General features: G+C 41.3%; 1 protein-coding gene across 1 annotated transcript; it reads right to left on the reverse strand.

Annotated features, from left to right (window-relative positions):
* Positions 1–3,346: 3,346 nt before the first annotated feature.
* GINM1 (glycosylated integral membrane protein 1) lies at positions 3,347–21,893 on the reverse strand. The gene is made up of 8 exons (XM_082277265.1): positions 21,788–21,893; positions 13,090–13,149; positions 12,817–12,913; positions 9,937–10,088; positions 7,608–7,764; positions 6,724–6,854; positions 5,822–5,985; positions 3,347–4,209 (listed from the first exon to the last, which is right to left on the reverse strand). Exons 1-8 carry the CDS (start codon positions 21,884–21,886, stop codon positions 4,101–4,103), a joined length of 969 nt encoding a protein of 322 aa, XP_082133391.1. The 5' UTR covers positions 21,887–21,893; the 3' UTR covers positions 3,347–4,100.
* Positions 21,894–23,507: the final 1,614 nt, after the last annotated feature.

Consider the following 23,507-nt stretch of genomic DNA (forward strand, 5'->3'; position numbering starts at 1 on the left):
CCCTCTCTTTGAACTAGCTCAAAAGTGACCCATTTTTCTCACATGCTGATGAGTATCTGCTTTGATTTTCAAGATTTTAAAATTACTTCAGTTCTAGAACTCCTTTCATCAGAGTATTTACTCTTGAAAAATTGCTCTTGTGTCAATAAAACCCCGCAAACTAGCCCTGCTGAGTGAGTCAGGGATGCTGAGAAAATGGGACAAACAAGATGCCGATGGTCTTCCTCACTGATATTGGCAAATTCTGCCCTTAGACGGTTGTTAAAGAACCTGTGCAAAGGCTGAGATGTGGAACAGCAACCCTCACGCTGGAACAGTCAATGGAGTCAATGAAGTTTGAGCAAGGGGTAAGATCATCACAGGTTTACAGTAGCTGTTAAGTAATATTAAAATACATCCAGCTGGTATAAACTAATTCTGTGCAGCCAGCAGTGATGCTGTCACAAGTGTAGTTTCCTTGTTAGTTTGAGAAATGAAAAGCTTTCTGGCATTAATTCTGAAATAGTTTTTCTTCCTTGACTGTCTGGTACTGCAAGCAGCAAAACTCCAGACTGGTGAGTTGGGTCCTGGTTTACACGGTTATTCTGGTAAGGCTGTTCTGATAAGGCAGCATGTGTTGTGTTTGTGCTCAGTTGATAACCCTGACTTTACAGTTGACATCTAAATTCTCTTTTTTCATCACTTAATAAGTGGCATGTAGAAGCAGTTACCTGAGAATGGTTCTGCAGTAACCATCCAGGTGATTTAGATTTTGCTGAACAGTGGTAATTGTAACTAAAACACCTTTAATTTCTATTCATTTTCTACTATTTTGGAAACTCGTCTTCCTGCCAGCTCCTCCCAGTGGAGCCAGCTGTAGTTCTGCTTATGGGTAAACTCCATGATTTTTTGTGAATCAAATAGGTCTGGACTTTTTCCAGCTGGTAGATACATGCTGTATAAAGCTGGCTGTGGAATTCCTGCTGAAATGTCTCTTCAGATGCTGCAAGGTAGGTGGGAAGGACAAATGGTAACGCAAAGTTGCAGTCTGAGTAGGAGGCAAGTGCATTTCAAAGACACAGCTGTGTACATGCCATTCATCACTGTGTTGTGAGTGACAGCTGGACACGCTGAAAAGGGACTTCCAGCAGCGTCAACAATGAGAGGCTCAAGTATGACACAGATCTTGTAGAATTCCTGAATCCCTGGGTGACCTGGCATGATGAACCCAGAAATGAAAGGGAAAAGTTGAGGTGAGTGTACAGGTATGTACATTTATAGACTTCCATTTCCAGAATGGAAAACAAATTTACTATTTCCAGATAGCCACATGTGTCAGAGTTAATAAAAATATGCAAGATTTTGAAGATGTGGGTTCTCACTATTTATTTTTGTTTGTATGTTAGGGTGAGTGTGTAGCTGTCAGCTGTTGTTGCAGGAGGAGATTTTTTTTCTTGTAATTCACTGCAAACAACCCAAAATACTCAATCTGTCCCCAGCCTAAGAAGGGAGAGTAGGCAAGCTTTGGTTCTTGGCAGCAGTCCAGTAAGGGGCCACTTAGACTGTGTGTGATACATTTTGAGAACTTCTAAAGTAAATCTCAATTTAAAAGCAGTAGTTTAGTTTTCAACCAGCCCTGTTCACTCTAAATGAACAAAATTACCATCTTTGTAATGTGTGGTACAGGGAGGAAAAGGTGGTAGAAGCTGAATTTGTAGCTCAGAGGTTCATTTTGGTTTGGAACACTCAACGTGGTGATATGTGGTTCTGAGGGCAAGAAGGGCTGCAGGGAGAGCCATAGTTTGAGAGATGATGTTGCTCTTTCTAAAAACCTGCTCCCATCCTACCAGGGATGTTTTTGGGTAGCTGGGTTTTGTTGGGGTTTTTTTTCAGTTCCCAGTCCCCCCACCCCAGTTCCTTCCCCTAGAGGGCACATGTAACCTGATCAGTTCCTGTCTGGAAAAATGAGACCTACCATGACTGGCATGCAGGACAGTTGCCCTTTCCTTACTGTCTTGGCTGAGGTGGTTTATAAATCAATCTACAAAATAGTTCAGAGTGGTGCTAGCTCAGACTAGCACGCCTCTGAAAGGCATGAGACTTGTGATTTGGGAAAACCATGTGCATGCTAAAGCAGAAACACAAATGCTGTTAGTTTTTTAAGACTTGGTAACTCCAGCTTCATAAAGCAGCAGAAACTGTCTGGCAGTTACTGTATTCAAGATTTGCACTGTTTTTAGAATTTCAGTAACCTCATGGTGGTACTTCTCTCCTGGTACTTCCTAACTTCACAGAAATCAACCAAGTTTTCAAGCAGTATCAACACTTTCTCAGGCTTAACCATGCATTTGTTGCAGCTGTTTAGAACAGCTAAATCTCCTTGTGGCTGTTGCAGGTGCTTGGTTTCCAGTTTCATAAGGAGGGATGCAAAGAGCATGTGCAAACAGCTGCTGAGTTTCCATCTGCAGCGTAATTCCTACTTGGTGCTTGTGCACTAAGGAAGAACTATTGTGTTTCTTGTCCATCCTATTTTTTTTTTCCCAGAAGAAGCTAACTTCAGCCTTGTTCATCACTTCTACTTGAACTATGCTAATAAAGGGGCCAGGGAATATCCATGTAGGGAAGTTTGTTTGCACCTGTTTGAAGACTGGCTCTTCTCTGTGCAGTCACCATTCCTGTGCTAGCCCTAGCAGTTTCCTGTTCAGCCATGGGTGATAACCCCTCTGCCCCTCACAAGGTACCAGAGCAAAAACCAGAGAAACAAGGGGAAGTTTGAGCAGTGTCCCCGTTACCTTGGGCTGATGTGGTGTGTATGTATCACACTTCACTGCTGGGTGGTGAAGTTTGGTTTGGTTTCTTAACACAGCCAAGTCAGCGTTAGAAATGTTCCTTTTATCACTGCAGTGCTGTCAGTTCAATGAGACAATGAGAGCTGCTCCTGTCACAGACCAGCTGTAAGGACCAGCATCTGAGTGACTTGGATCTCACTAAACTCATGATAATGTTTCCTTAGGACAGGGGGGGGCAGGGGGGAATCCCAGCTTTCCTCCCTCACTGTAACACCTCCAGCTGAACATGGGTAATTCTGATCATTCAGATGATAACTGTGCTCAGTCTCGAGTGCCAGGTAGTTACAGTTCTGAGGTTTTTTTCCTATTCATCCTATTGACAAACAATTTTTGTAAGTAAGAACAATGAAAAGCTAAGAAAGAAACAGTGCCCTGCGTCTGAAATGTTTGGCAAAGTGCTGTTTTACCTAACTATAAATGCACACATGAACACAGATTAATAAACAATTTAAATGTTTATTTGAAAAATGTTAACAGTACAAACTGGCATGAGCAGACTGGGCCTACTCAGCAATGGTAAGCCAGTATTTCTGTAGACTTTAATGGAATTTTTTTTTTTTCTCTTGGGACTTCATAGAGTACTGCTGTCACAGATATAAAAAGCAAGCTGGTTACAATTGCTAACAATTTTTATGAGTGGAAGGGACCATAAAAATGTAAAGTGCTTGAAATATAAATCTGCCTTTTAGATTTTTGTTTTGCATATATAAAATGCCAGATCTTTTGAGTAACAGAAATGTTTGGTAGTGGTATCTTCCTTGCAAGACACACTTGATCCTATGAGAGCTGGAACCAGGTGGGGCAGCTTTGCTTAGGTTTGCAGGCACAGCTGATGTTTGCAATATTCCCTCATCTTTTTCTGAGGAATGCTGTCTGTGGACTTAAGGACACCCTGAATTTCATTGTCTTGCTAAGTCAGGACAGCTGACTTGGTTTATGGGCATGAAGGCAGCCAGGACCCTGTCCGAGGTGTGGAAAAGTGACTTCACAGAAGTTAAAACCAATGGTAGCCCTCAGGGTGGAAAGCTGCTCTATTCTGAAGCTTCTGAAAAGGCAGCTGTTCTATTTTGAAGCTTCTGGAAAGGCTGCTTGTTTATGGAGAGGCACAAGGAAGTCAGCTTTGGGCCTCAGTCTGAGTGGCCCTTTATCAATTAATCAACTGACTTAAGTTTTCTTAGTAGGAAACAAACAAGGTATTAAGATCAGGTGCCAAATATCAGATCAACTAAAAGTGTGTTTTTAAAACCAGTAACTCCAAAGTAAATAACTGTTTTAAGTACATGCTTTCTCATCTAAATTATTTTTCCTGTCTGAAAGTTCTGAAGGCAGGCTGATGGCAGTCACAGGTACAAAGCTGACTTGATCCAGGAAAAGGATGCCTCTGAAAGGTAAAGTTACCTGGCATTAGAAAACAAGACACAAACCAATTCTGTGTTCTAAAAATTAGACTTAAACTTCCCAAACTTAGTTTAAATCAATGCATCAACTAAGTAGTAACTTCATAATATCTCTTACATGAAGCTGCAATGAAAAATGCTTCCAAAATGTACTGGCTGCAGTTTCTGAGGGCTCCCTTTGCACAGTTTCTACGTCTGAAATGTCAGCAGTGTAGGCTCTATCTGCTCAGTTTCATAGTAGCCTACAACTGTCTGCTGTCAGAACCTACAGCTGATTCTCCAAGACTCACATCTGCAACTGTGTCATTCACCAGATGAGATGTTCTGCTCATTCTTACTAGTTTACAGCCATGAGTTAAACCTTTGCCATTTTTTAGAGGACCACTTTACACAGGTAGGAAGAAAATAACTGTGTGCTTTAGGGGTTGTTTTTTGGGGGCTTTTTGGGTTGGTTTGTTTTTTTAAAGTGGAGGGGATGGTTCAATTTATTTAACAAGGCATGAATAAGCCCATGTTCTCCAACTGGAAATTACTGCAAGCTGGTTCCTCTGCTCTATACTGACCTCTGCTATGCAAAGGCCATCAGCCACTTTGCTGAACAGTTTGTTGGGATTCGAATTTTCTTCTCAGTTCTACTTAGTTCAGTTTCACATGTGGCAGTGTTACGCTACTTACTGCTGGGGGAAGTACAAAGTGTTTCTCCACTCTTTCTGCCCTAGCCAGGGAAGCCCTCCCATCTGACAGCACGCTGTGTGAAATGTCAGGGGAAGCACTGCCCCTTTTATCACTGCAGTTTCCAACCTTCCTGATCTTTCAACCCTCCGTTTTTCTGGTCTGTCTGAAGGACCAAGGCCACTCATACCCCTGAGTGGACACATGAATTAACTGCATGCAGGGCCATTCAGAGGCACAGCTGATCAGCTCTTCCAGAGCTGACTAAGGTTGCTTTGAAGTGCACGTGCTTGCCCATTCCAGCACTAAATCTACACTGATTTATTACCTGCAGTTACTAATTCATCTTTCCACCCCTTGTTCTGAGACCTTGCTTTTCCAAAAAATCTTGGTGTTGCTGGTAACATACCATGTAGAATCAGCCATTGTAGGCAATCAGCTTTATTTGTGGACTCTTGCCAGCACCAGTTACTGTGGCTTGGAAGCTGCCTACAGAGGTAGAATTCCCTTGGAGAATTCCCATGCAAATTTGGAAAGCCAAATTTGAGGCCTTTCAGAGCTACTGTAAAACTCCAACACCGTAGGAGTGTAAGATTTAGAGATGTTGGAATTGTTTAGCTCTAGTTTCTACCCTCCTCTCTTGGAACTATGTTAATAGTGTCTCACAACCTAGTCCCTAGAAGACTTGATAAAAATTTGGCAGTGTGACAGCTCAGCTAAAGATATTTCCATCAAAATACTTTCCCATGTTTCTCTGAAATGCCTATGTGTCAGAAGTACACTTGGAATGGAAAGTTACCACTAGCTTTCTCATTGAATTGTTGCTACCATTTTCCTACAGAGTGGGGCTGCTTCAAAGATTTTTTAAGTCACTGTTTTGCCTTCATCACAGCAAAAAAAAAAACAATTACAAAAATTACTTACTTGTTTTCACAGGAAGGGAGAATCACCTTTAAGACTTTGATAATAAGAGCTGCTCCAACAACTCCAACAACAACAACTTCCATGAAACTAAACAAGATAGGTAAAGACTGAAACCAGAATCTGCACAACCCTTTTCTCAAGTCTTCCACCCACTGGCACATCACCTACAAACAGGTAAAAAAACAAAGACAGATTGCAAAACAAATTAACTGCTGGGTTTTCAGGGGTTTTATTTAGCTACCGATAAATCACATTACATGGTGATAATTTTAAATTAAACTCATACATGCTTAAACATACATAAAAGCACGATGGAATTGACTGGTGGCTCAGCTATCTTTATCCTTCAAAGTTTGAAACAGGTGAAGGTTTAGTTCTGTGTTCATTAAGGGCCCCTCTGGAAAATAAAGGACACTTGAACAGAGCAGGCAGTAGGTTATAATGGTGAGTGTTTTGGCCACAGAGGACGCCATGAAACCCATTCTTGCCTAAGATGGAATTGAAACTTCTCCAGCTGTGTTTCCTACAGCAGGTAAGACCAGTGGTCTGTTTCTCAGAGGGGTAAGCACTTGAGCAGAGTCAGAAGAAAATGGTGTAATTTAAAGCTAAGCAATATTTGAAACTGTCATAAATTCTTAGCTCTGTATAATGTAAATATCACAACTGACTATCATGACGTATCTGTGTGGTCAGAACATTGCAGGATTCAGAAGCCCATTGGATTCCTACTGGACTTGTCACTGGTGAAGGGTAATTTAGGTGGGGGCATTTTTTGGTTTATTTGGGGTTTGTTTATCTGCAGAAGTCCACTGGTCTTAGTGGTTGTCTGTCTTTAAATAACTGTACTTATATACGAATAATTATACTAGTAATTAAACCAAACAAAAAAACAACAAAAGCACCTTGTAAGAAGATGGAGGTTCTATCCTAAGAGGGGTCTCTGGTAACTTGCCAGGTAATGTCTCTTCATCCACTGTAGTTTCTACTTGCTGGATGAGGTACTGACTGGTAGTTTGCAATGGATCTTGAATATCTGAAGAAGAAAACTAGATTTAGTGGGGAGCTTGCTTTTTATTTGACTCACTCTGCAGGAAAACAGACATGCTGCATTTCTCTACTGTACATTCCTCAGACAATTACAGCAAGAACACAGAAGGCTTCTCTTTCTTTTGACTCGAGTAGTGAACTTGATAAGAAGCAGAAACAGTGTTACAGTGCAGCCTTTAGCTATGCCCTTAGCTGTAAATTTCAGCTGTCATCAGATTAAAAGGTTATAGACTAGATCAAAGTATTCTACTCCAATTAAATCCTTGAGACATTTTGATGAAACAAAACTGAAACAAAATTAAGGCACCAAATAACTTCTCTTGCTTTTAAGTTATTCAAGTTTAATTACAGAGAACTGTTCTGTAGTTTGGAATTAACCCAGACAGGTATTTCCTCTACAGTTTTCTCTTTCATTCTCAGGAAATAAGGGGAGCTTTAGGGAAACTTCCATCATAGATCTGAGAGAGAAATTTATTCCTGTCAGATGTCTGGACTGCAGATTGCCAAGTATCAAGTACTTCAAAGGAGAACAGATTTGAAAACAAACAAAATACCTAATAACAAGAGCTGAATTTAGGTGTTTAAAAAAAATAAAAACCAAGCCGTATAAAATAAAATTTTTCCCTGTTAATGAAGAAACTGTTTCACTACATAAAACAAGGGACTAATGATGCTCTTTTACCCTGTAAAGTAATACACCAAATATGGATGAAAATACTACTTAACAGCCGAGAGATACCTTTTCCTGAGAGGTTGGGCAGTGTAAATAACACGTCGTTGTCCCTTGGCATGGAATACAGCATGCTCTCTTTCAAAGGGACGGTGTAGTTGGAATGCCTAAGTACTCTCAGGTCCTTTACTAAAATATCTATTTCTGTTACTTCTTCCTGCTGAACCTACAAGAGATGCAAACGTAATATTACTGAGTTTAAAGCAAGACTGAAGCAGGCTGGCAGAGGACACCAGTACATCCCAGAAATCTCCAAGCCACTAAGATGTAGACATAGGGCTGTTATAAGATGAATTAGTACTCTTTGTTTTTACATACCACACTTCTGCAGACCATACCATATCAGAAAATATGCTGAACAGACAAGGTCCCTCTCCCTGCAAAAGCACGTGGGAGTCAATCCATGGGCTTTTAACCAAGTCTTACAAAGTACATCACTATCCTCTTGAGGCATTTTAGGGCATGGAAAACTCAAGTATGTAATGAAAGCATTTGCAAACATTGAAAGTGTTGCTGAGGCAAGACTGACACTTCTGCTTTTGCAGGAGCATTGCTTTTTTTCAAAAGCTGAAAGCCAAGTGTCACAACATTTGACAGTGTCCTGCTTGACATCCTTGTCTCCAAACAAGAGGCATGCACTGAAGAGATGGACCAGGCAGTGCATAAGGCATTGGCTGGATGGTTGCACTCTAGAGAGTTGCAGTCAGTGGCTCAATATCCAAATGGAGATCAGTGACAAGTGGTGTGCCCAGGGATGGGTATTTGCACTGGTGCTATTCAACAACTTTGCTGGCACCATGGACAGTGGGATTGAATGCACCCTCAGCAAGTCTGTTGATGACACGTTGTGGTCAACCTGCAGAAGGGAGGAGATGCCATCCAGAAGCAGCTACAGAAGCTTGAGAGGTGGACCCCTCATGAAGTTCAACAAGGCCAAGTGCAAGGTGCTGTACCTGGGTTGGGGCAATTCCAAGCACAAGTACAGGCTGGGCAGAGAATGGAAAAAGAGCAGCCTTAGAGAGAAGGACCTGGGAGTGCTGGTGGATGAAAAGCTCAGCATGACCTGGCAATGTGCACTCACATTCCAGAAAGCAAGCTGTATCTGGGGGCTGCATCAAAAGCAGTGTGGCCAGCAGGGTGAGGGAGGTGATTCTGCTCCTCTACTGTGCTTATGTGAGACTGCTTTTGACTTAAAGGAACAATCAAGGAAACAGTATTAGCCTTCTGGTTGTTCTTACTAGGTCCCTATGAAAATCTGAAATGCATTGTGATGTCTAGTTTGAGGCCTGAAATACAATGCCACTGTTGTGTAATAACTGAATCAAACCACGGTATTTTAGGCTATTACCAGTGGGATAAAGACGTCATTGGAAAAGCTACAGACCTCTCAGTGGGGCTTTTCATTAACAGAGTAAGATTCTGACATGATACAGATCCCTGTAAAAAATACTACATGCTGACTATGCAATTAATCAAGGATCAATGGTATTATCATCATAATCCTTTAAAAAAAGAAAAAGGCAGCAGAACATAAGCCAGATTCAAAAAAGCCTGTGCACCTGTAAGATGCAGACGTGCAGAAACAGAAATATGACACTGCTGCTGGCTTCAGCATCTGGATCTTCTCTACAGAGCCTCTTTAGTTAGTTAATCAACTACACCATCCAGGTGATTTTGAGAACTCAGTTCTGCACATTTCAATCTCAGCTAGAATTGCAATGCCTCACATTCACTGGTATTTGTGCAAATACAGTTAGAATTGAGGGGGTGGAGGTGTTTGTTCATCTCAAAGTCCATGTTCATTATCAAGATTCAAATTATCTTCTATGCAAAATCTTCTATGGCTTAGCTCTCAGGTGTAGTGGGCTTTCACAATAAGCCCACCTGCCGTAAGAGTTTCCTGCTGCAAGCTGTTGCCCATGCTACATGCTTGAAACCTTTTGTTAGCTTGGAATAAACAATGGGGAAAACCTCAGGACTCAGAACGAGCCCATGCCCCTTTTGTTTGTTTTGTACATTATTTTATAAATCAGCTCTCGCTTGTGAGTCTGGCTTTGCTTGCACAAGTTCATGTATTCAAAGAGCATGTGATACAGTTAATGATAATTATGAAAATATGAATAGAAGCATTAAAACCTGAAGTTTCCTCTTGAAACAGCCCCACTAATATACTGCCAACTTTGCTGTTATCTCCCTCAGTACTGTGTTAGTTAACATTAATTATATACTTCGTGTTCTAATCACCAGCTAGATACATGTAAACATTTTAATTCTTGGGAACTACTTGCCTCTCCTAAATTAAAAACAAGCAGAATGCTGCAGCAGGGCTTTTTTTTACCTGTTTTCCATCAATTTCTGTCACTTCTTCCTGAATGACAATCCGGTGCAAATCAGAAGTGGATGCCAAAGGCCCCTCGTGAACCATGATGCGAACACTGACAGTTCCCAGGCGCTGCTGATCCGGTAAGTTATCCAAGCTTCCGTTCTCCACTGTTAACACACAGTGTCACAATTTTCAAAGAGAAACCACCTCAACCAGAAAGCAGGACCCAGCCATAGAGAAAACAGGTGCAACTCTGACACAGATGCCATTGCACATTTAGCACCTGAATGGAGAAGTCAGGGGACCACTAGCATCAAACCAGAGATGCCAGAACAGCAGTAGCCAAGTCTGAGCTATGCTGATGTCCTTAAACACTTCCAGTAACTGCTTTTACAACCAGTACTAATCTGGGCAACAAGTAAAACAGATGCTAGGATTTTTTCACGAAATCAAACTCAGAGCAGGTCTCATAACACAGCAGAGCTGTACAATCCCCTGACTCAGGCAGCCTGCAAACAATGTCGCATCTGCATCTCTTCCTCTGAGGTTTGCATCTAAGCGCTCTAAGCAGAGCTCTTTGGCTTGATTATTGCTGCATTTGTATTTTAGTTGTCCAAAGAAGTTCATAAGAGTAATGCCACAGCCTAGCCAGCCACCTGTGTAAACATCTTGGTTTGCACAACATTCCTCTTCCTCTGAATACAGAAGCAAATATGCTCTTTTCCAGGCACACTGCATCTACTACTCAAGATGAGTGCCAGTTCCCTCCTACATATTTTTCTGTCCCCCTCTCTGTTTTCATATGTGATTGGTGACACCTCAACCTCTCTTCCTACCCAAAAGCTTTCAGCTATTTCAAAAACTTAATATTCTACAAGTACACACAGAACTGCCTTTCTACCCTGGCTGTTTCTGCATAGTCTTAGTATCCTTCTCCCAGTTAGCACACCTCTGCTTCAGGTGAGGGCATGCTAGAACTGAAGTCCTGCAGAAGCACCAGAGTGGAGGTGAAGGGTCTCTTCAGCATTCAGGCAGCAAGGGACATGAACTGAGACCAAACCATCCCTGCTGCTAAGCCTTTGGTGCTGTGTGTGTCACTTGCAGTGCTGAGCCTGTCAGGTAACGTGGGGTAAGGCTCGACTTGGGTCTCTCAGTCACACAGTAACTACTCACTGTGTCCATTACTTTTATGCTGTGATCCCTGTCCTCATAAAGCTATTTTGCTTATTTAAAATGTAGAATACTTTTTGGCATAATTTAGTAATATCTTTCATTGCCAAAATTAGTGGCAGAAGGAGAGAAAGTTCCCTACAGGTGTGAGCCAGGGCACTAACCTGGTTGCTGAGTGTTTTCTGATTTAGAGCAGTAAGCATGCATTAAAGGCCCAAAGCCCCTAAGATGCCAAGCAGCAGAAGCTCCCTGTGCTCCCAGCTTTTACCATATGTCAGGCTGCTTAACCACCACTACATGCACAGGAGTGACAGATACACTTCCAAAACTGACATTTGGGGGTACTTCAAGTGGGGATGTAGGTGCCAAGAATGATCTGACAATTATGTCGGAGTATGTCATCTGTAATATTCCAAAGCATGATTATTAAGGTCAAGTTTTGTTTTTATATACATTCAGGAGTATTTCCCCCCCTCTATCAGAAAGTATCTTGATATTTCTTTAGCATTTTACAAATACTACCTGAATCTGTTGTCAATAATTTAGTAAGTAAACAGTATAAACATTACACTACAGGTAACAGAGGAAGGTGCTGTGCTGGGGACTCAGACCCAATCAAGAGAGACAGTTCCAGGTTTCTAGTTCTCAGGTCAAATCAGTATTTTCCTCACTGCTTCAGATTCAAAACTAGTCAGTGAAAGCTATAAAACTATGATTTGGGAAATAAATATGAACTACAGAAGAGTGTTCAGGACCTCTCAGAATTAGTCAATAAAATCATATCTATTTTTCTGGACTGAGTTATTTTGCAAGTAAATGACATTTTGCCATGGTTTTTTACCAGAAAAAGAGAAATTGATTACTGCTCTCCCTCTCTAGAAAAGAAGTCAAATTAATAATTGATGATGCTTGGGAAAGAAGGGTTCAAGCAAGAAGGTTATGACTCAGAGAAGCAATTTGAAAGTGTTAGTATTCTGTAAGTGCCTGATGAGGATGACCTCAGAAATCAGCCTAGAGATTGACTGAACCTGATGCAGCAGCAGATCGTTCTCAATACAACAGAAGCTTAAATCAAATAAGCATAATGGTCTTTGTTTAATTAATTATACACTATGCTCTGTGGATCTCCAAAAAAATCACAGTACTTTCTGGTTTTTCACAAAAAACGTGGCATTGAATCAGAAGAAAAATAGCAGTTTCAAGACAATTTGAAGTCATTAACCACTGCAGGACCCTAGCAAAAGTGCAGTATTTGTGCTATAATACCCTATCCAGCAGGAACTTGTCTTATAGACACAGAAGTGAGATCATTAAAAGATCTCCTAACAACAATTCATATTTTTGTTACTGAATCTCCTTCTGGATATGTGCCAACCAACCCAGGGACACAGCCATTAGCAGGGTGGAGTTGCATCCTTCTGTTTACACTGTCTAGCCTGTAGTGCAAAACATTCTTTTGAAAAGATGGGCAAAGTCTGGATTTTAGATTAGACCATTTACACACAAGCCTGTTAATGTGACTTGAGATGAAGGCAGTAAGATTTTTCTGATCCATTTCAACACAAAACTTGTCCTACCTTGGGAAATGTTTTGCTTCTACAATGCTCAGGTTTGCAAAATACAGAACACATAGCCATTGTAAGCTTTGGTTAATAGACAACAGGGAAGCCAAATACCCTGGGGGTAGGAGAAACTTTTTAAAAACAAGGAAAAGAGAATACTCACATATTACTGTTTGACATGTTATGTGGGCAACCCCGCTTTTCATGGGGAAGTCATTTAGATATACCTGTCCATTAACATAGGTGATATTAAACAGAACCTGAAAGAAAGACAGCCAGAATGAGTGTATGTTTCCTGCTCCTGTGCTGCAACTCTACTCTCAGAGGAACACACTTCATACTGACTGACGTCAGAATAAAGGATATATCTGCAGCTGCTACAGACTTTGTTTTGCTACATATTAATTCACTGAATAAATAGAAAAACCAGACAAACCTGTCCTTTGTGAAATTCTCCACTGGTGTTCAGCATCGTAACACCAACTCTGATTGCTTCCTGGAAAAAAAACAGTGAGAAGAGATCTAAGTTTGAGAAAACACATAAGCCACTGCAGGCAACTTTCGTGCACTGTCCTGGCGCATTCCCAGGCTTTCTATCCAGCAGACAGAGGAAAAAGGAATATGCTTTCTTGTTTCATGTAAGGATTAGTCTGGTTTTTTCACCCCTCTTTTTAATAAAGAATATTGATGAGAAAGAATGACATCTGCATCCCCCTATGTAGGTTTCTGGGTTTTTGTAATAAAGATAAAATAATAATCATCATCATCATCATCATCACTTGTTTCACAAGGCTATAATGGAAGTCTCTCATATTAGCTGAAAAATAATAGACCATAAAAGGTAAAAATCAGATTCTCTGTAAATGTTTTTTTAAGCACTCAAGTTAGTCTTCAAAGTGAAGTTTAATACATGTTAGTCTATAGTAAAGAACATTCAGTTTTGTCAGCAGTAATCCTGTTTCTTTGGTTATGATTCCCAAATTATACCACATGGGACACCTCAAACTTGCAGATAATTGGGATTTGCTTCTTTCTTTCAAACTCTAATTGCTGTAATTTATTGAATCACTCATTCTGTCCTCTCATTTCTCCCTTGTAATTTCAGGGAATGCTTTGCAAATGGGACCTTAAATCTCCCAGGTCTGCCCCTGAAAAATACTACATACAAAAATCAAATCTTGCTTCCACATAGCCAAAAGTAATGACTGCCACACTGCTTTTCTCAGATGCCTCTTCAAAAACAATGTTAAGCTCCATATTTGCCTTGTGGGGAGCCTTAAATCATTACAACTTCATTTCATTAACACCTGAATGTGGCACTTCATGCTATGGTCTAGTTGACTGGGTGGTGGTCAGTCAAAGGCTGGACTTATCTTAGAGGTCTTTTCCAACCTAAATGATTAGGTGATTCTGTGATCCATTTTCCTCTGGAAAATGTCTCCATACCCTCACTTTCTTCTTTAGCTTTGTAGCTGGGTCATGGTTTCACAACCAACAGTTAAAAAGTGAGTCATGTCTCAATAAAAAGTTGAACATGCTCAGAATTTAAAATAAATAAAAATGTAAATACACAAAAAGACTTTTCATTTAGCATTTTTACACAATACTAAATTTTTAGCCAGAAAATATGTGAAATATACAGTACCCAGCATAATACAGCCCCATTCATGAACAGAAAGCTGCTGAAGTGTGACTATAATGTCAAAAAAGCATTGAAACAATGGGTGTTAACAAGCACACTCAAGTAGCCAGAACTGTCAAAAACTGAAAAACAACATCCAAGTCTAATTCAGCTGCAATCTGGCATCATGAGAAGAACGGTTTAAAACCTAACACAGATAGCCTTTGGGTTGGAAGTGACTTGGAAATAATTTTTTGTATTTCCCCTTTGCCCAGACCCATTTGCCATATCAGTAGGAAGGCCACCGAGACCAAAGAGAAATCTCTTCCTCAATGCCCCTTCTATGAAATAGAAGCCTATTTCTATGAAATAGGTTTTTATATTGACTTTTCCTCAAAACTTAAATCCTAGATATTCACAGTAAATGAAAATTACCAAGTTAGTCAGACAACGTAAGTCTGTAACTCAAAATACAAACTGGATTAACTGCATAAACATAGGATGTATTCTATCCTGTCTTCCTGTAATTTTCTCAAACCACTTATTTTCTTCTCATATTTTAAGAATTGTGTGTATTAATAACAAAATAAAAATCCACCAAACTTTTAGATATTTTAGCTCTTAGCATTCAGAACTCTTAAGTATTTTATACTCTCAAACTGTTTACCAGATTACCAAAACTTTGTATCATTACTTCCTAGGATTTTCTGTTTTCTGGGTATTCAAAGGGCACAAAAGATGGATTTTCCAGGAAGTCTTAACAGTCCTTCATTTTTTAAGCCACAACTTACGTTTCAAGTTTTTTTACACAGAAAGTATTTTGCAATCTTTTTTCAACATCTACAAAGGGACTCAGTTTACAAGAAAAAGGAAAGGACTGATGAAAAATAGGAAAATCCCCTCCTACCTTTTTTCTTTAAATCAAATGCTTTATTTGAAAGTGAAGGGCATGAAGGAAGCTAGGTATGCTCAACAATTGACTGTTAAATGTACAGAGTGAGCTATACATACAATGATTAATTTCCTTCAAAACAGCTGTCAGTTCCGTTGACACAGTATCCACAAGCACTGTCATGAATTCCAGAACATACTTAGAACTTGCACTTGAAGAGCACGTTAAATGTTTAAGAAATTAAATATTTCAGTTGATCTCTTCTGTGCTGTCACAGGTTCAAAAATCAGATGGTAAGGTGCAGACAAATAAGCCAGTTTAACCACTTGCTGCCTCTGCTACTGAGAGTGCAGATCTCTCCTGCACATCATCCTTCCCTCTCATCCATGCCAAGTCAGCGAGGTAATTTAGCTCATTAATGGCACAAAAACTTTCCCTTTTTTGCCAGACTATTTTTCTGTCAGTTGAACAAGCAAGGAAGAGCCAGACAAGCACAAGAGGTCCAAGAACACAGCTGGGAGGAATGAGCCGGGCTCCTTGTTCTGATGGACACAGACTGCTGGACTGCCTCTGCTGCGTGATGTCTCTGTCCTTGCAGCATCTCCTTGGGAGATGTCTGTCCTCACCATCATCTCAGGCGATGGTGATGCATCTCCTTAATGGTACAGGTTCATAAAGCTCGCCAATAACTCAGAGCAAAGATTAATATTCCCCTACAGCAGCTGTATCATGACCCTTGCAATTTTTTGGTCACACACAACAGAGAACTCATGCTGTTGCCATTCCTGTGACTAGTCTGTTCACATCCAGATCCAACAAATTCTACTGTTATCTTTCCATGTGCTGTACCATTCTACTCAGTTGTCATATGTTCTTCTTTTGCAATTTATGAACAGGTTGTTCATTAGTCTTCATATTTCCCCACGGAAAATAACAGTATTCCAGCTCAGTCTTAACCCTTCCTTGAAGGCTAGTTTCACATTGCTGTCTTCCCATGGCTTCCCACTGGTCTCTCCTGCAGTGTCACACTCAAAACTCAATGGGTCTTGCTGTGGCCATCTTCCTGACCCTACACACCCCATACCAAAATCTACAGGAGGGCAAAAACCACCAGATGCATGCCAAATGCAATGAAAAGCTGGGCAGGAGTGCTGGGGGAAAGGAAGCAGCAGCTCACAGGAGAGCAGAGCACCATCCCAGCTGATCCACTTTCACCCCCAGCAGGGAACAGGTGATGCATGGTACTGCCCCTGTTATCAGAAACCTGACTGGTACCCCTTCAGTATCTGCATGTTGATAAGTGCTCAAGAGCCATATGTTGTTTATGCCTCCTAACAGGGAGGGAAACAGATGTGGCAGGCCAAGAACTCTTGTCCCAGGCTTTCAGGATGAAATGCCTGGTCTGACAAGCCACACTTGCTAGAAAGTGCTCCAGTGATAACTCAAATCCCCATCTTTCCAATCCTAGGGCTGAAGACTCACAGACTTACAGAACATCCATTAATTTCAACAGAGGAAATTTTTTTTTATATTGCCATAATAAAATTCACAACCTGAGGGTGGAGGGGAAGAAGGTGTTTTATAGTGCTTTGTAGATTTGTCTTGTGGTTATGTACTTCATCATTTTGTAAACACATAGTTTGCCAATCCTGCAGTAACAAAGCCACTGAGAGCAGAACATGGGAACTCTGCAGAAATCCATACTATTGCACCATCAATTCCTGGAGAAGCCTCAACTATGAGTGTAAAACCTGGTTGTATAACTTACAATACACTTTTCAGTATTAACAATATCATGAAAGATTGCACAAATTTCAGACAGTCCTGTAATTAAAAAGGTTCTGAATTCATTGGAATATGTGAAAAAGCAGTGCTTTAACAGAGCCAGAATGAAAGGACAGCCCCAAGAAGCAATCCAGGTCTCTAAGAATCAGGGTGTGCTTTCAGCTTATTGAAGTACTGATCCCCGTTCCATATTTCACAGCCCCTTAGCCCCCCCTGTGCTGATCAGTGCCTTCACACAAACTCCAACCTGCACTAAAAATGGCCCTATCATTCTTAATGCTCTTATAGGATGTAAATGTCTCTCCTGAGTTTTCATATGATTTCTCACCACTGTTTTAGTGCTCCAGCAGTGATATTTACAGCGGTAATAGCCACAGAACCTGCAAAGAGGACAGCACCCCTACCACAAATAAAAGTCATTCTGTTCTAGGACAGCTAGGCAGCAGCACTGTGATGACATATTCTACAGTGAACCACTGAATTTTTGTGAGCTTGGATCAGCAGAGGTAAGCATGTAGTGATCATTTTCTAATCCTTTTCTCTTTCACTGTGTGCTGCAACAGAACCCAGGACTGGTAACTGGGGCAGTATAATCGCAGTAGCAGCAGAAGAACAAGAAGGGGAAAAGATGTCAGTAAAGAATATAAAGCATCTGGCATAAGTTAAAAGGGAATATTCATTAATTCTCAAAGACTAACCACACCACACAAATCCACAGAGAACATTTCACCTAATATTGCTTTTTAATGAAAAATGCCACACAAGACAAAGCTGACGGGTCTAATCATGCAGGAACTTCAAACAGATCTGATTATCTGATTAAGGAATCAGGGAAAAACTCCTTCCACAGGCAGTGAGTACCTGATGAGGTGCACTGTACAGTTTCTCCCAGTACAGGGTAACTGTTCAGTCCTACACAGCTGCATCACTCACATGAACCCCATCTAGATTCAGCTGCTAGCAGCCAGCCCACTTGAAGCACAGCTGTTCTCTACTGAGGCTCTCCAAACAAGGCTCTTTCTGCACCACAAGGCCTGTGGGAAGCCAAGTGGGCAGACCTAGGAACAGATGGCACAGTGCCTTGCAAGACGGCCAGCTGTACAGAGACTTGAAAGGCAGACAATCCCCTCACAGGCATTACACAGGCACTGCTGATATCCTGTTTGCAACTGAAAAATGTAAAGTCTGATGCAGGTTGCCACAGAGGTAAAAAATAGACAAAATTAATAACTTGTTCTTACATCTGAGAAGAGATTATGGGAAAAGAAGTGCCTGAATAGACAAACAAAACCACCAAACTCATTCCACTTGAGTCCTGGCACTCACATGGACAACAACTGGCTCCAAATAGTGTAACTATATGTTGCAGTCGAGGGCTCTGTGATCCATGCTTCACACAATTCTTTCATCAGAATCAAACCAGAGCTATGTTGTAGGGTGACTCTTAACTGCAATCAGGCGTAACTGGATTGAGAAGTAATCATGGTACAAGTTTGACATGACAAGTTAGAATTCACAAGTCTGCAGGACAGTAATTAGTCCCTCACATTTCACAAAATTTTGATACAAAATTTTCTCCATTAAGGTTTGGCATTATTAAACTGCATGACAGTATTTAGGGTAAGAAAACTACATCCAGTATTTACTTAACTAGCTAAAGCTGAACTCTTTGTTAATATAATAATCTAACATGATGCTTTTGCTTTACTTTGCTTTTCTGAACAAGCACACTTACTTTCATTCCTTCCTTGTTTTACAATGACTCTTACTATAACGTGGCTTATCATTCCCTTTGCCCTATGTATGTTACTAGCATGAACTGCCTTTGTATCCTCCCTATTAAACCAACTCATACCATGATATTTTATCATGAGTTTTAAAGGTGAATACTCAGTCTCCCATCACAGAGACATGGCTGCTGATATCATAGTGCTTTAACTTAATCAAATATACATAGGAAGATGATGTCAGCTCTTTTAGGCCTAAAATCCACATGTGCTGGGCTGTTAATAGAGAAACTGGCATAAAGTGATGGAAGAAACATTTCAGCATGTTGCTACTAACAAGTTTCTTCTTTGATTAAAATACATTGTACTCACTGCATCAAATGGTGATGTAGTGAAGATTATTTCCTGCTGTTGTAAAATGACCCATCCACACAGAGGTTTCTTGCAGGCAACAAATAATATGAAAATATTTTTTTTCCAGGCAACTGAACTGAACTAAAAAGAAAAAAAAAAGTCTGGTAGGCAAGTATGTTATTTAGAAAGAACTCTGCTAGCCTAAATTATCGAGAGGCAAACAGAGTAAGCAAATAACATAGCGTCAGTGTTGCTTTTAGCTAGTTCCTATCAGCACATTAAAAAAATACTCTAAAGCACAAAACCTTATTCCTGACCTTGCACCAGAAACATTACTTTAATGTGAAGGTCAGTTCTCTTATTGCATCAGTCCCTGTATTTTTTTTAAAGAAAAAAACCAAAACAAAACAACAACAACAACAAACCCTCAATTCTGTCTAAAATCAATCAATTTTTAGTCCAGTTTTGCATATCCAAATTTTATGAGGAGAAATAAAAATCTAACCAGACATGCTAATGTTTAAAAAAAAAAAAGTCCAGATTTCAAAACAACTTTTTTAAGAAATGACAAGTATTGCCCAACAATTGAGGCGTTCACATTCCAGAACTGAACAAAGCATTTCAGCATTACAAAACGCTATTTCAGGGTCTTAAGTTTTTTTTCAGTCCTTTCACTACTGTTTCTGTAACATTATTGCCATCAGCAAGGAGGTAAACTTTAACACCAGCTTTAATTCCCACATGGAAGAGTTAACAAAACATGAAGCACCAGTAGAGTGCAGCCAGCGGGCTCACAGAGTTATAGAGCACAGTTGTGGTATCCAGCCAAAACAAAGCTGAACATGTTGATGCTGCCTGCTCCCCACCAGTCTGTAGTCCCAAGCCATCCTGAGGAAACAACACAGTTATTCTGATCCCATCATCCACTGTCACTGAGCTCACGGCTTCTGAAGGCAGCTTGACAGCATGGCATTCCCACTCTGCCTATTCCCACTGCCTAGGCACTTCTGTTCCTAACAGGCCACCAAAAAACAGCTCAGTGTCAAAAAACATTGATTCTTCTACTCAAAACTTTCTCAAGACACATTGTTCCTTTTGCATCAAAACCAGTCCTGTATGTACAAAACTAAACAGTGCAGGAGAAAACACAAGTTTTGAGTTTGCTAAGTTTAAGATTTAAAAAGAAAAAAACCACTAAAGTAGAAATTTGTTTGTCCCCTTTTTGACTCTTAAAAGAAATTTTCTGCATATACTTACGCCACCAGGCCTGTATAAAGCTAAAAGAGTGCAGATACTTCCAAACTAGCAAAACATGAACTGACAAGACCACCTGAGCAGTACAGCACAAATGGACAAACTCAACCCCACAAACAGCACATCTGTGCCCATAAGACACTGCAGCCCAGTTCCTAAGTCAAGCCCATAATATTAACACTCTAAAACCCACCTGTTCCATCTCTGCCAAGATGCCTTACATGAGACTGCCCCAGCACCCCTGTGCCCGGCTCAAGCCTTCACATCCAAAGACAGCAGACACAAATGTGCCTCTGTGTCCTATAAAACTGTAGTGATAAATAACTTTAATGCCATCAAGTTGAAGTTTCAGTGTGGAAGTGTGAGTGTTTCTGGGTAGAAGGTGAGCAAGAGCGTAAGTCTATATTACACTGTCACTTCATCTGCCTTTCAACAAATTCAAGCCAGCAGTCCCTTTCTCAGAGGGATAAGCAAAGTAGCCACAGTTGAGCTCCCTCTGCTCTCTTTAGTGCACCTGACTTCAAGCATTCAGGCACTTTTATAGGTATATGAATATCTAGATCTCTGTTTTGAAATCAGAGCTGAGGAGCTCTCTCTTCAAAAGCTCATACAGAGAAGCAGAAACCAGGAAGTAAGACCAGGAATGAATCCTGCTTTGTAACACAGGATGTGCTAGTCCAGGGCCTCCATCAGGCTTTCTTGGAAATGTTTTACTTAAATTACATTACTAAATAACTCTGGAGGGAAAAAAAGACCGATAAATTTGCTCAGGTAACAGTAACTTCACATTGGCTAGACAACTTGACTACAAACCCCTCACAACTCTTCCCTCTGTGATCTTACACTTTGGGTTCACAATTATAACCATTTTAGAGGATGTATCTGGTCATGATTTAAGTGCAGGCAGAAGTACCCAGCTCTTCTGTAATTTTAGAGGTCAAAGCTCACCTGCTTCTCTGGCAAACCTTTTCATTCCCACTGGAAAGATCTCCTACATAGTACCCAAAACATTCCTCCCACTCTTTTAAAAAGATTTCACCAAGATACAGCATAGATATTGGAACAGAAAAACAGACAACACAATGCCTTGTGTATTTATAGATACACACCAATACATCAGAACCCTTTTCTTGGTTCGATTCAAGAATAGGCTAGGCGCAAATGTGGACCTAATGCAGTGCATACTTCTACGGCACTGAACTATCGAGATGTAGGCGGACAAGCCTGAAAATACAATAGAAACACATCTACATTGCATAGAAGTAACCATCTCCCCCCCTCAGACCTGTCAGACACGACACATCCAAACCTATACAGACGAACCAGCAAAGGGAGAGGGGAAACCTTGTCGCCCCGCGGCAGGGTCCGGCTCACCCCCGTGAGGGAGCGGGGCAGGGGCAAGAACAGGGAGAGGGACAGGAACGGGGACAGTGGCAGGGGCAAGGAGAAGGGCAGGGAAAGTGGCAGTGGCAGGCAGGGGATGGGCTGGCCCCGGCGATACCTGTCCCAGCGGAGCGGCCGGGCCCAGCAGCGCGGCGGCCAGAGGCGGCAGCAGCAGCGACAGCGGCAGCAGCTCCCGACGTCCCAGCGCCGCCTCCATCTTGCGACCCGGGAATTAAAACCAAGTGAAACATCAACAGGCGGGGCCGGGAGGAAGCGGGGAAGGCGGCGGGAGGGGGCCGGCCCTGGCCCGGCCCTGCCCCTGTCACTGTTCCTGTGCCTGTCCGTGCCCCTGGCCGCGCGCTGCCGCCGTCGGCGGGAGGTGCCGAGTTGGGCGTTGCGGAATAAGGCGCGGGCACGGAGCTGCGCCTACAGGAGCCCGTCATGCTTAATAGGCGACTGCAGCCTTTGAAAGCACTAAGAGAAGTACCCGGATAGATAGTGTTCGTAATTGCAGCTGTCTGTGTAATGGCCTGCGTATGTCTTGAGGCTCCCGTAAGGCGCCTGCTGTTGTCACCTGCTCTGCGTGGAGAGGGTCGCAGGGCCGGAGCAATACCGGGATGAGCCCTCAGCACCACACTGCAGGAAAGGGTTCTGGAAAGCAAAAGCAGAGTACTCCAGGAGGGAGCAGGAAGAGTCATCGGAAAGGAAGAAAATACAAGATAAAGTTTTCAAGAGCTAGAGGTCATCATGCTAAAGAAGAGAAAGCAGAGGGAAAGTTAGTAGTGGCAGTCAAAACCATGGAAGTCTCAGGCAAAGACGAAGAGAACAGGCTGAACCTCCAAGTCCTCAGTGGATTGGAAGATAACGAGTGTTTTATTTGCAACAAGAAAGATTGCCATTACCTATTAGCAAAAAACCTCCCAATGGTAAGCGTGGCAAATACATTAACACCTTGTCTAGGGAGGTTTTAATACTGCCGTAAATTAGCTGTCCTATTGAAGCAATCTTTAGCTTGATTTTATATTGCTCTATGACTCCCGATTGGTTGATAATGAAGATAAATCATAAACCCCACAAAACCCGTATTTTATATGCAGTTTGTATTCATGAGACATTGATACAAATATCTGGGACAAGGTGAAAGGCATTGGAAAATGACGCCTAAGAGAGTCATAGATTGTGAAGTATGTTTCACACACTTCCATGAAACCCTCAAATATTTAATCCCTGAACACATTTATCATCAGCAGTTCCTACTGTTTTAGAGATCGGAAAAAACAAAGCTGACTAATTGCCTTTGCAATATCCACAGAAGTCAGGAACAGAAGAAGGGACAAAAACTGACATCTTAATTTCCACCGCATCTCTTTACCATCACCTAGTTTACCTAATTCCTCTCATGCCTGTCCCTAAGATTTTTTTTTTTTTTAAATCTGTTGTGTTTGGTAAACTGAAAGCAATGGGTAAAGGATCTGTTCACTGTGCAGTCTCATGAGGCAGAGAGCTACGAAGTAAGTGAGCTCCCCAACACGGTGTTTTGCTGCCTCTCATGACGGCTGCAGGAGCACGTTCAGGGATACGAGGGCTGTCAGAATGCAGCTCTTGTCAGTACTTGCAGCTATTTGCATGTGCTGGTGGGAGGAAGTTTGAATTACCGAAATTCCTAACTCTGAGTTGCATTCTCTATAATTCAGAGTGGGTGTTGCCTCCCAGCAGGAGAGTAGTACAGTGTTTTGTGTAATAGATTCATTACCTCAAATGTTTACAAAATGTACCAGAGGCATAATAATTAATGTTATCAGGGTATGTAAAAAATGTAAATGTAAAAAATGTAAAAA

The sequence above is a fragment of the Coloeus monedula genome (genome assembly GCF_965178545.1).
Source record: "Coloeus monedula genome assembly, chromosome: 2".
In the NCBI taxonomy this organism is placed as follows: Eukaryota; Metazoa; Chordata; class Aves; order Passeriformes; family Corvidae; genus Coloeus; species Coloeus monedula.

What these genes read in the sequence shown, in the direction of transcription:
- GINM1 (XM_082277265.1), bottom strand. Translation starts at nt 21,886, where the DNA reads ATGGAGGCGGCGCTGGGACGTCGGGAGCTGCTGCCGCTGTCGCTGCTG. An exon ending in AACATGTCAAACAGTAATAT is followed by an intron (nt 10,089 to 12,816) that starts GTGAGTATTCTC and finishes GTGTGTTAACAG; the next exon opens with TGGAGAACGGAAGCTTGGAT. An exon ending in CAGAAATTGATGGAAAACAG is followed by an intron (nt 7,765 to 9,936) that starts GTAAAAAAAAGC and finishes CATCTCTTGTAG; the next exon opens with GTTCAGCAGGAAGAAGTAAC.